Source organism: Aphelocoma coerulescens, chromosome 9 (genome assembly GCF_041296385.1).
Source record: "Aphelocoma coerulescens isolate FSJ_1873_10779 chromosome 9, UR_Acoe_1.0, whole genome shotgun sequence".
NCBI classification, from domain to species: domain Eukaryota; kingdom Metazoa; phylum Chordata; class Aves; order Passeriformes; family Corvidae; genus Aphelocoma; species Aphelocoma coerulescens.
In genome coordinates, this window is record NC_091023.1 from 25,843,333 (window position 1) to 25,856,198 (window position 12,866).

Here is a 12,866-nt window from a genome sequence, read left to right on the forward strand (position 1 = left end):
GCTGGGATCGGGCTGGGGCTGGGATCGGGTTGGGGCTGGGACCGGGGCCGGGCTGGGACCGGGGCCGGGCTGAGGGAGGGCCGCGCTCCGGAAGCGCTCCCGGCCGGCCGGGCCCGCCCCGCCCCGTGGCGCCTGACCCGGAGCCGCTCGGCCCGCGCTGACGCTGCCTTGTCCCGCCATGGCTCCCAAGGGCGGCCCCGGCGGCCGGCAGCAGTCCGAGGAGGATCTGCTGCTGCAGGACTTCAGCCGCAACCTCTCGGCCAAGTCCTCCGCGCTCTTCTTCGGCAACGCCTTCATCGTCTCCGCCATCCCCATCTGTGAGCGGGCGAGGGCGGGCGGCGGGTCCTGAGGGCGATCCTGGGAGAGGGGGATCGGCAACCCTGGGGTGGGAATACCCTGGAAGAGGGGGATCAGCAGCCCCTGAGGGGATCAGGATTCCCCACCGCGCACCGCGGGCTCTGTCCCGCTGCCCGCGGCGGATCCCGGGGCTGCTGCGCCGCGCCCCGCTCCGAGCCCACCGCAGGCGGGGCTGTCCTGGATCGGAGCCCTGTGGGATCCTGGATCGGAGCCGTGTGGGATCCTGGATCTGAGCCCTGTGGGATCCTGGATCTGAGCCCTGTGGGATCCTGGTTCTGAGCCCTGTGGGATCCTGGATCGGAGCCGTGTGGGATCCTGGTTCTGAGCCCTGTGGGATCCTGGATCGGAGCCGTGTGGGATCCTGGATCGGACCCGTGTGGGATCCTGGTTCTGAGCCCTGTGGGATCCTGGATCTGAGCCCTGTGGGCTCCTGGCTCCGGCCGTGTCGGGTCCAGCCCGGAGCGGTGCCGGTCCCCGGCCGGTGGAGCAGCACTGACGTGTCACCGGGGCAGCGCTGCGCTGCTCTCACAAAGCCCCTTTCAGCCACGCGCAAAGCTCATTTCCCCGTTCCAAAATATCTCCAATGCAGTTGAAAGACCCCCAGGTGATTTTGGAGGAGTTGGCTTTGGTCTGGCAGAGCCAATGTGGAATTACGGAGCTCAGATCTCAGTATGGGTCTCCAGTAAAGGTGTTTTTCTTGGAGAGAAATCGCTTCAAATACCATTCTTCCTTTTTTTAAGGGCTTTATTGGAGAATATGGCATATGGATCTTGTTCAGTCTGCAGTCCTGTACAGCGTCATGACTCTCATCAGTACCTATCTTGTGGCTTTTGCATATAAAAACGTCAAGTTTGTCCTCAAACACAAGTAAGTTTGGAGCCTGTTTGAATTTATCATTTAATAATTTAACAAAACCAGAATTTACTACTGTAATTTTTTATTAATAAGAATGCCTGAAATGTTACTCCAAAAATTACTTTGGACAGAAGTATCTCCTAATTAGTTTCTGTTGTTCTCTTGTAATTATAATCAAATCTTGTCAGCTAAGAGTACAGTAATACAGCAAATCCACCTTCATGCTCAGGGGGTATTACCACAAATTATGCTTCAATTATGAATTATATTACTATATGTAAATTATATTACTGTTAGTACTTGTTATTATTATTTCTTGTCTTCCCTTCACCTTGACAGAACTGTCCAATATCTTGGCTAAGTTTTATTCTTCACTGTAAATACAACTTCCTGTAATCTCAGGGTTGGGTTGTGGGGTTTTTACGTTTCTGAAGTGTGACATGAGTGGTGTTACTTACAGAGTAGCCCAGAAAAGAGAAGATGCTGTTTCCAAAGAGGTGACTCGCAAGCTGTCTGAGGCAGACAACAGGAAGATGTCCCGCAAGGAGAAGGATGAAAGGTGATGGCTCTGTCCTCTTCCTTCTCTCCGTTGTTGTAGCACTGCCTTAAATGTCTTCTTCAAGGCTCTGAGTAGGGTCATAGGGACTGTGCTTGGCACTGCTTTTTCTGTATTCTGGCAAGCAGAAGCTGCAGTGTAGCTCTTGGTTCAGCTTCAGGCCTTTTTGAGGCGAATTGTTACGGGAAGGTCTCAGATGCACTTGGTGTTAGAGGGGATCCCTGTTGGGACTCTGTGGGGTGGGAGCTTTGGAGCCAAACCCTCTGTCTTCTAGGAGAAGTACTGCACACTTCAGAATGTGGGTGTGCCAGGACATGCCCTGGATCCCTGGCAGTGTCCACGGCCAGCTTGGACAGGGCTTGGAGCAGCCTGGGATAGGGGAAGGTGTCCCTGCCCATGGCAGAGGGGTGGAATGGGATTGGGCTTTAAGGTTCCTCCCAACCCAAACCATTCCAGCATTCTGTGGTATCCATTGATTTGAATATATTAGAAATTTTATCTCCACTTGCTCCTAGGATTCTGTGGAAGAAAAATGAAGTTGCAGACTATGAAGCAACAACTTTCTCCATCTTCTACAACAACACCCTCTTTCTGGTCCTGGTCATCATTGCTTCCTTCTTTGTGCTGAAGAACTTCAACCCCACTGTGTATCCTTTATCCCCACACCAAAACCCCCACAGCCCCACTCCTTTTAGTTGTCACTACTAGCTGTAGTTGTCCTGTGGGCTGTGGCATTCCTCTGTTGGTCAGTGCAGCTCATTGTACTGCATCAGCTTAGAATGTTGTAACAAAAAGAAGAGTTTACAAAAAAAAAAGTCTCCCAATCACATAAATGTGACATGAAATGTTTTAGGATATTACTTGGACAATATACAGAAATTCTCATGTCTTTGCCGTTCCCATTGTGACTCTGGAGTAAGGACACAGCTCAGTTTCCTGCAGAAACACTGTGTCAGTGTTGGTTGCCTGGAGCTCTTACCTGACTGGATGCTTTAGTTTCAGTAACTTCACAAGTAAAATGTTCTGTTCCTGAAGGAAATTAGCATTGCCAACAGGGCTGTTAATTCAAGAGCTGTATTTGTAAAACTTGTGAGAGAACAGGCTTAACTTTACAGGTGTCTTAATTCTGCAGGTGAGTTCATGCCTTGATTGTGAGCTGTGTTTCACGTTGCAGTATTTCAGTTTTAAAACTACAGAGAAAGGCCATTTCCATTCCTTCCTTTTCATAAAACTCTTACTCAGTGTTCTGTACCAAAGAAGTATCTTGACAATTCCTTAACCTGTTCCCTACAGAAACTACATCCTTTCTATCAGTGCTTCCTCAGGACTGATTGCTCTGCTGTCCACAGGATCCAAGTAGACAGAAAACCCACAGCAGTTTCTTCCTGTGAGAGGCTTCAACTGCCATGAAAATGTCTAAGGGTGGAATAGGAATATTTTTCTTTAAGCATGAGGAAAATGTGGGGAGGGTTTGAACCCAAACTGGTTGAATTATATTTACTTTTGGTATCTTTACATGGTATTCGATATTGGAGTTATTCAGGTTTTTTTTTTACTTAGTGAGGAGAGGGAATGGGGTGTGAGCTGTGAGCAGACATCACCACAGAGGAGTGATGGTGCTGCAGCTCCACCCTGGGACTCTGCTCACACAGCTGTACCTGCAGCCTGGAGCAGAATTCCCCTGGCAGTTCGGTGACTGGCCTCAGCCAAGCTCACTGAGCATAGACCAGACAATCCCTTTATCATTGTAACTTGAAAAGTTGTAATAAAAAGGAGCTTTTTTTGCCATTTAATTCCATGTATTTTCATTCTTCGATTTTTAAAAATGGGGATTTTCATATCTGGGTTTGTCAACTCTTTCTGCTTCCAGAAGAGAGGAGACTTGTACAAGCTAACAGAGGTACTGTATTCATTAGAAGCACTCCTCATTTTTGAGTAACTTGGAGTCAGGACAAAACCTAAATCTCCTAGAAAAACGCTTTTGAAGTGGTTTGAATGTACTTATTTTTTTCATTCATCTTCAAAGTTGTAAATAAATAAAAAACCCTGCCAGTTTCCCTGCAGAGCTCAAGAAAAATGCTTTAGCTGGCTTTTAATAATGGGTTTATCAGACAATCCTGTGCCTTCTTTTCTGGCTATCACTGGAGCAGCTGTTCACTTAAATGCCAAACTCTACTGATATTAATGGAATTCCAGTTACAGATCCTGCCATTACAGACTTGGGAGATCCTGAAGAGGGAAGAAAGAGAAAGTTTATAATCAGATTTAATGTAACAATTATTCTGCTAATCTTGGCTTCAATAGGATTAATGGACAGTAGAGGAAAATGGAGAATCTGAAGACCAGGAGACAGTAATGGCTCTATTTCTGACAAATTCAAGTACTTCTGGTCATTTAATACTCTTTAAATTAACTGTTTTCTCTCAAAATGCATGAATTTCTCTTTATCCCTTCTGCCTGACTCTTCACCACTGGAAGGAGACATTGCACAATGCTGCTGCCTGCCTTGGACAGCTTCACTTTCCTTGGCCTCACTTCTTATAAGGGATATAACTGATGGATTTTAGGCCAAGTACTTAGCACACATGAAGCAGATTTTTAACAAACCCATCTGTAAAGAGCCAGAGCCCAACACAAAGCCAGGCTGGCTCCTCTACGAGCAGCAGGACTTGGATGTTGCTGTTTTTCCTGTGTTCCTCTCAGAACCCCCAGGGCTGAAAGTGACACCCTTGAACAGCCCATGCTATACTCACTTGGCTGGCAGGGTTGGGAGGCTCAGCCTGCCCTGGCAGGGCTCTAGCAGGTGTATTTTGCAGAAAATCTGCTGTCTGGAGCAGTGCTTGGAAGCAGCACTTTCTTCTGCCATTACTGTCAGCTCACTGAGTCTTTTATTAACTGCTTTTCATCTTCTTTTAGGGCTTTTTTTGGTATTGACAGTTGCTGAGGCCTGGAGCTTAGTGAGTGTCAGAATTTTCCTGGAGAGGGAACACTGAGCACTGACAGCCTGAAACAAAAGCAGGTGGGTGGGTGGGGTGGGTTGTGTTCTGCAAAAAAACTAATCTTGAGCCTTCACAGAAAAGTTCGGGGCTTTTTTTGGTTGGCATTTGGATTTTTGTTCACTTTTTCAGTTGTTTTTATTTCTTTAGAGGTGATGTTTGGTTTTTCCTTTGCAATCCCCACTGCAAGCTGCAATTATAAATAAAAAATTCAATATAACATACTAAACGATATTTCTCTAGTCTAATGCTGAGGGTTAAGCTAAAGCTGGGCTGCTGCTTGGCCCCACACTGCCCTCAGAATCTGAAGCTCTTGCTCCAAGTGAGGGACAATGCCATCTCCTCAGTTAAAGAAAAAGTTGGGAATTGATCTAGTTTTAACACATTCTTGGATTCCCAAGTACATGAGAAGGGGGAGAGAGAACATTAAATTGTACCTCCAGAGGGAGGAAAAGAAATTAGTCTGCTACTGGGAGGATAATTATGTTAAATTAATAAAGCTGTTAACTGTGTAATGGTTGAAGCCTTTGTAAAATTAACAATAGCTAATGGTAATGCAGCGTGGGGTGTTCCCAGGGCAGGGGAAGGTGGGCTCCTCAGCTGGCTCTGACTGGCCAGTGTCACCTTGAAGAGGCTGGGGACAGCTGTGCTGGGTTTATTTCAGGCCAAATCACAGAACAGTTTGGCTGGGAAGGGACCTTAAAGCCCACCCAGTGCCACCCCTGCCATGGCAGGGACACCTCCCACTGCCCCAGGTTGCTCCCAGCCCCAGTGTCCAGCCTGGCCTTGGGCACTGCCAGGGATCCAGGGGCAGCCCCAGCTGCTCTGGGCACCCTGTGCCAGGACCTGCCCACCCTCACAGGGAGGAATTCCGTCCCAATCTCCCATCCAACACTGCCCCCCTCAGCTTCAGGCCAGGACAGACCTTATCTAGGATGTGTGTGCTGCTTGGGGACTGACTTGCAGCAGCACCTTGTCCCGGGAGAGAGCCAGCCCAGCTCCCTCCTGTCCCTGCTGCACTGGCACCGGCCCTCGCCCCTCCTGGGCACAGCTGGAATGCTGCCCTGGGGAACAACACCCCCCATCCTCAGCAGAAACCCCTGCTGGCCCAGAGCAGCTCTGGTGTCAGTAACAGGTCTGCAGCTCTCAGGGTAGATGCACAAAATGCTTTTATTGTGTCCAAGCAGAATTCCAGTCAGACTGCATTTCTCATGTACAGCAGGAGTCATGTACACACACCACAGCTTCAAATACAGGAGGAGACCACTCGGGTGTGGGGAGCTGCTCAACCAGCCCAGGTGAGCACTGCAGGGGGGGAAGGGAGTACAAGGGTCCTACAAATACTGTACAGAGCTGTATCCCAGCAGGGATGGGAGAAATACAGACTGAAATCATAGGAGCATGGTGCAGAGCAAATCCATGGGAAGATACAACGTGGGTCTTGAGCTGGGCAAATTAAGATGGAAATTCTTCCTGTCAACTCCTGTAAATGCTCACAAAAATCTGTTTAAAATGTGTCTGTGCACTTACTTATCCCTGGTTCCAAACCAGGTGAAAGCAGGTGTAGCCTTTTGAAGTACGTACCTGATTGTTTCTGCAGCTCTCAGCAGCTATATATTATATATATTTATAGTATCTATATCCTTAAAAGCTCCTGAATATTGAAATTTGCAGTAGCTCTGTCTACAAGCAGGCAGAAGTAGAGGCAGGTTTCTATAGATGCAAAACCCAGTATTTAATCATGGCTTTCTTGGTTTAAGGTTTATGGAGAAGTAGAGCTTCGCAGAGCTGTTGTGTTCAGTAACCTGACATGCGTGTTTGGGCTTCCTGACACTGCCCAGGAGCACTCCACAGCTGCAAGAGCTGCGTAATTAGGAGCTGAACTATCTAATTCCTAACTAGTTCTCTGTCTTAGCCTTTATTCAACTACAAAGAAATCCTAGAGCTTATATTCAACGTAAAAAAGCAGAGTTTGAGCTTGCCCCTTCCATCTGTTAACCTGAAGAAACTTTATAGTTGAGATTTCCCAAACATGGTTTTATTAAAACCTGAAGTTGTATCTGGCTTTTCTTCATTGAAAAAATAGATCTGTACATCCTTCTTTAATTACCAAGTACCTGAAGGTTATAAATTATTTTTTTGCTTTACAAGTGTTTGTCACAGCACAAGCATGAGGTGCAAAGAGTAAAGTAAAAATTAATGAACTCGGTCAAGAAGGTAAGAAAATACAAGGTTATTCTTGGTTAGAAGAGAGATCAACTGTGCTTTTAAATTCACTGCAGAGTAGTAGCAAGAGCACACATCTCGAAGGATCCAGTGACAGTAGACACCGAGCAGCAAGTGCTGAATGATTCTCATGAGAGTAATTCGGGGCTGTACTGGAGTACAGAGCACTTCTAAACCATGCAGTCCAGGAAACTCATGCATTGCATTAGGATCTGTAGTCCTTCTTGCTGTAGGGCTTGTTGCCCAGGATATTATCTATTTCATTTACAATATGGGATGTCATCTTTGGAAGGACCTGGGGTGGAAGAAAGCGATGTTTAATCGAGAGCATTCCAAAATGAAACCTAGATTTTATCAAAGTACATTTCCTCTGGGGTTTTTGTGTGACAGATATTAAACATTCACCTAATAACTTTCTCCCTTGAAGGGAAAAACACTGGAGTGTCTTTACTCAGTGAGAGAATCACAGCAAAGCCTCTCAGCTTTCTGTGTGGAATATTGCTTGGTTGCAGTGGGACATGAGCTGGTGTCAAGGACAGCAGAGGAAGCTCTGGTTGTGAAAAACCACAGGGAATAATTAAGGGAGTGCAGGTGACATGTGACAGCACAGAATCTGTCACAACATGGCCTGGAATCACCTGCATTTTCAGATAGGTGAAAGCTGCTGATGCCACCCTGGTGTCACTGGATTTGTCTGCAATGACCCCAAGTGGTGCCAAGTCTGGTGACACCAGAGATGTGCCTGATGAAGGGGCATGAACAGAGCTGGGAGACAATATCCCAAGTGCTCCCACTATTGAGGGAAGGAGGGTGCTGAGGTCTGGTGCTGTCCCCCAGGGAGCTGAGCAGGGCTCACCCCCTCCACGGAGGTGCCACCCCCCCTGCACTCACCTGTATGGCTCCGAGGTTCTCGATCAGCTGCTCGGGGTTGGAGGATCCCAGAAGGACAGAGCTCACCCCCTCGTTCCTCAGGCACCATGCTGGGAATAAAGGCACAGCGGGGTCAGGAACAGAGATGGAACAACACAGCCTCGCTCCAGACCCCACTGTTTGACAGAGCCTCTGTCTCTGCTTGGAAATAATCACATTATCTCTCTCAGCTTTGCTCCTCTGGCCTACCAGGAGGAAGATGCAGGGATCAGATAACAAACCCCACAGACCTTCCAGGACCCCACCTGAGCCTGGTCGCTGCCCCAGCGCTTCTCACCGTTGTGGGGTTTGGTTGTTCCCGATGACGAATCACAAGGATTCACTGCTGGGCTGTGGAGCCAGGGGTCACCTTTCTGACAGACACCTGCTATTTTCCAGCCTCAGCTCTCAGCAGCATAAAGATAATTATTAGAAAAAACCTCCAAAACTCATTTTGCACAGCACTCTCTTGTCTGTCAGCCCAGCACCCCAAAGGTGATGGCTTCATCGGGGGAGGCAGTGTCCAGGGAATCAGGGAGGTGGGAGCCCTGGGGATGCCCAAGATACTCAGACCCTGCAGTCACAGCCTGCTGCTGGAAGCAATCCTGCTCTAAGTAATTGTTACCCAGAGAAGCTGGGAGTGTCCCAGGACAGGTTGAAGGGGTTTGGAACAACCTGGGCTAGTGGAAGGTGTCCCTGTGATGGCAGGAGGTGTGGCACTGGATGAGATTTAAGTTCCTTTCTAAACCAAACCACTGCAGGATAAATAATGATTTACACATTTTAAATAACAAACACATCTCTAGCTACAGGCCCAGACCAAACCATGATGGAAAGAAAACACATTTTCTGTGTTAGCCTTTCCCAAGCCAGCCCTGACCCCTGAAGAGGGACAGGAGCAGCCCTGGAGCTGTGCAGGGACCCACCAACAGCCAGCTGTGGCAGCGTGCAGCCGAGGCGCTCAGCGATGGGGGACAGGTCCTTCAGCTTCCCCTGCTGCTTCCTGCCCTCCTCGCTGATGATCTTCTCCTTCAGCCACTGGTAGCACTGCAGAGCAATCACAGCACATCGGGCTGTCAGCTTTCATCCTCCAAAACGGGAAGTTTAAGGCAATTTATAATTACAATCTATAAATATATAAATAGCAGCACTTGAAAAGCCACGTCCAACCCAGAAGGTCGCGGAGGCTGAGTGACACAAAGCTGGGCTGCCCAAAGCAATTAGGGCAGGACCAGAAAGTCTCCTGTTGTCCTCAGCTCTCTGGTTTTATTCTCGCTCCAGAACCTGGAATCTCCTCAGTTTTCTTTTTGGACCCCATAACCCCCAATAAGAATAAAATCAGGATAACTGTGGAGAAACCAAGCTGTGGTGACACCAGAATGCCAAAACCTGTTAGAGAGGGCAGCCCCCAGCAGCCCATGGGTCTTCAGTGGGCTTGCCCTTGTCTCAGGGGGGATTCTCTGGAGGCATGCTGGGATCACTGGGGGGATGCTGGGGGGCTGAGCACCCCCATGCCCTAGGCTGGTGCCCAGGAAATTGATGTCCAAGTCTGTTTGACCTTCGTGGTTCAGGGGGCTGAAGTGGCAGCAGCTGCATCCACTCATGGTTGGACTCCGTGACCTTGGAGGTCTTTTCCAACCTTAACGATTCCAGGATTAACATCAGCGAGGGGCCTGGAGCGCCACAGAGCCCCTGGCTCGTGCCTCCTCCTCGGTGATGCCCATCAGTGCAGGGTGGTGCCAGCATCCAGCATCCACATGCAGCCCCCAGTCCTGGCTCCAGCCCCAACTCTGCCCCAAACCCCTCTCAGCCTTCAGCTCGCTGCGTGGGGAGCCTGAGCTCGTTCTAACCCAGATTCTCCTGCTCTGTGGAGTGTGGTTGCCAGAGAAACCGAGCTGATCCATCAATACGCAGCCCAGCCTTCTCACGAGGGAGCCCTTTCCCCTTTGTTATTTTCCTGCCCTCACAAAAGCAGCACAACTCAAACATCCACAAGAAATACCTTGAGTGAAGCCCTTGAGCTTTCAGGGACCCCGTTGCCGTATTTCCCTGAGATGATCCCACAGGCCAGGGGAGACCACGTCATCGCTCCCACCCCTGCACAGGAAACAGAAAAAGGGGATTTTAGGGGAGTGGGGTAAGTCACACTTGTAGCAAAAACATGCCTTTCAGCTAAAAACTAAAACAAAACCAAACAATTGCAGCTTGTTTCTGTTGCCACTGGCAGCAACGCTCAGTTGGTGTTCCAGGAAGATGCTGCTGATGCCCTTAAGGGTATTAAGGATTTATTTTACTTAATGGACCACAGGAATCTCAGAGAGTAAGGAGCAGCCTAGCCAATTAATACTTAATATGTTTATTAATATACTTTATTTATTAATATATAATATTAAGCAATACTTCTTTATCAGAGGCACAGTAAGCTGGTTTTTCTTTTAGGTCACTAGATAGAGACGTGGCTTTGTCATTGGTCCCACCTGGAGCCCTAGGTCACCCTGCTGTCCATTCATTTCTGGGAATGCCTGAGCCAGAAGGCACAGCAGGCTCAGACTCACCGATTTTGTGATACAATTCTGGCAGCTGCACCTCCACCTTCTCCCTTTGGAACAGATGATACTCGGCCTGTTCACACACGGGTGGGATCATGTTAAACTGCCTGGCCACGGAGTAGGCTTCCTGCAGAGGAGAAACCCATGGATGAAACACTTCAGTAAATGAAAATATCCTGCAGGATGCACCAGGCAATGTTCTCTGAGTGTGCAGGAGATGGCCAAGGCAAGTCTTGCTGTCCCTTGGCAAGGGGAAGCGGGGACCATGAGTATGCTGCAAACCTGGCATCTCCTGGAATCACAGCCTGGTGTGGGACGTTAAAGCCCGTCTCATTCCACCCCCTGCCGTGGGCAGGGACACCTTCCATGGGCCAGGTTGGCCATGAGCACTGACATCAAACTGAAGGACTTGACTTCAGTCAAACCAGAATGACACAGACCCAAATTAACCACCCTAACCCCCAAACATCAGCCCATCTTCTGCTAATTAGCATTGGGCTCATCCTGGGACAGGCTTCTATATTATTTGAGGTGGAAGCACTGGACAGAGTGAAACCCCAGCTTGCCCAGGGATCCCCATGGCAGCCCTTACCACAATCCCCACCCATGGCAGCCCTTACCATGATCCCCATGGCAGCCCTTACCACGATCACCCCATGGCAGCCCTTACCACGATCCCCACCCATGGCAGCCCTTACCATGATCCCCACCCATGGCAGCCCTTACCATGATCCCCATGGCAGCCCTTACCACAATCACCCCATGGCAGCCCTTACCATGATCCCCACCCATGGCAGCCCTTACCATGATCCCCCTATGGCAGCCCTTACCATGATCCCCACCCATGGCAGCCCTTACCATGATCCCCCTATGGCAGCCCTTACCATGATCCCCACCCATGGCAGCCCTTACCATGATCCCCATGGCAGCCCTTACCATGATCTCCATGGCAGCCCTTACCACGATCCCCACCCATGGCAGCCCTTACCATGATCCCCACCCATGGCAGCCCTTACCATGATCCCCATGGCAGCCCTTACCACGATCACCCCATGGCAGCCCTTACCATGATCCCCACCCATGGCAGCCCTTACCATGATCCCCACCCATGGCAGCCCTTACCATGATCTCCATGGCGCTCCAGCGGGATGTGCCCCAGTACATGGCCATGCCCTGGTTTATCACGTGCGTCATCGCCCGCACGATTTCTGAAGGAAGGCAGAACAAGGGGTGTGAGGAGTGCCCAGAGGCCACGTTTCCAGCACCAAATCCACTTCCAAATGCCACACACGCTGGCAACCCTGAGCCCTGAACGTGGCTCCTGCTGTGCTCTCCTGCCCAGGTGTGGCTGGAAAAGCATTTTCAGTGCAAACGTCAAGACATTGACCCTGCAGCTGGTTAAAAAATGCTTTTCCCACCTGGCTCTTGCCTACCACAGCCGTAGGAGAACATCTTTCGAAACGGAACACAAGAGGGCAGCACAGTGGAAAAATAAACTTCAAAATTAATTCTATTTATTTCAAAATTTGCTTCCTGAAAACACGTGTCTGGGTCTGCTTCTTTTCACCAGGAATACTGGGGACAAACCTGCAAAAATGGGTGATTGAACCCCACTCCACCAAGGGCCCTGTCAGCCTCGGGTGTCACCTCTGCAAAACCCAGCACAGCAGTGCCATGGTCCTCATTGTTCTTTGGGATATGGAAGCTTGCAAGGCTACACACACCAGGACAGGATCTTGGATTTCATCCCTCAGACCTCTGCTGAGCAGCCCTGCCTGCCTGGGGGTGAAAAAAACCCTCACACTTTAGTTTAAAGGAATCCCAGGCTGGTTTGGGTTGGAAGGGATGTTAAAGCCCATCCAGTGCCACTCCTGCCATGGCAGGAACACCTCCCACTGTGCCAGGCTGCTCCCAGCCCCAATGTCCAGCCTGGCCTTGGACACTGCCAGGGATCCAGGGGCAGCCCCAGCTGCTCTGGGCACCCTGTGCCAGGGCCTGCCCACCCTCACCAATATCCCATCCATCCCTGCCCTGTGTCACAGTCCCCAGGAGCAGCCACGAGCCAGAACCACTGCCCTGGCTGTGGTAACAAATCCCTACTTCTGACAGGGCTGCAGCACAGACACAACCCTGGCCACTGCCCACAAAATGGGAAAAATGGGCTAAACTCACTCTGAGAAGCAAAAGAAAACAGTTCTGGGGCACTGCTGCCCATGGCACCTCGTAGTCAGCGGGCACTGCCACATCTCCATGTGCTCTTCCCATGGGAGAGTCAAGGACCTGACACTCCCCACCTACTCCTGTGACTCTGGCCACCCCAAACCCCTCTGGAGGGGCTGCCCTGGAGCCTGCTGTGCCCAGTGCACCCCTCTGCAGTGCCCAGTGCACCCCTCTGCAGTGCCCAGAGAACCCCTCTGC

The 12,866-nt window shown here is 49.9% G+C and overlaps 2 protein-coding genes across 3 annotated transcripts in view; one reads left to right on the plus strand and one right to left on the minus strand.

Moving 5' to 3' along the window:
* The first annotated feature begins 134 nt into the window (after positions 1-134).
* Positions 135-3,561, plus strand: SSR3 (signal sequence receptor subunit 3). The gene is made up of 5 exons (XM_069023992.1): positions 135-317; positions 1,098-1,224; positions 1,673-1,771; positions 2,284-2,415; positions 3,062-3,561. Exons 1-5 carry the CDS (start codon positions 179-181, stop codon positions 3,126-3,128), a joined length of 564 nt encoding a protein of 187 aa, XP_068880093.1. The 5' UTR covers positions 135-178; the 3' UTR covers positions 3,129-3,561.
* Positions 3,562-5,929: 2,368 nt separating this feature from the next.
* KCNAB1 (potassium voltage-gated channel subfamily A regulatory beta subunit 1) overlaps positions 5,930-12,866 on the minus strand; it is a 57,948-nt gene continuing 51,011 nt past the window's right edge. For both annotated transcript variants that reach the window (XM_069024086.1, XM_069024087.1), the window contains exons 9-14: positions 11,571-11,656; positions 10,455-10,575; positions 9,902-9,996; positions 8,826-8,946; positions 7,882-7,970; positions 5,930-7,285 (exon numbers count right to left, since the gene is read on the minus strand). In XM_069024086.1, coding sequence (XP_068880187.1) covers positions 7,196-7,285; positions 7,882-7,970; positions 8,826-8,946; positions 9,902-9,996; positions 10,455-10,575; positions 11,571-11,656 — 602 coding nt within the window. In that variant the 3' untranslated portion in view covers positions 5,930-7,195. The remainder of the gene's footprint in view (positions 7,286-7,881; positions 7,971-8,825; positions 8,947-9,901; positions 9,997-10,454; positions 10,576-11,570; positions 11,657-12,866) is intronic.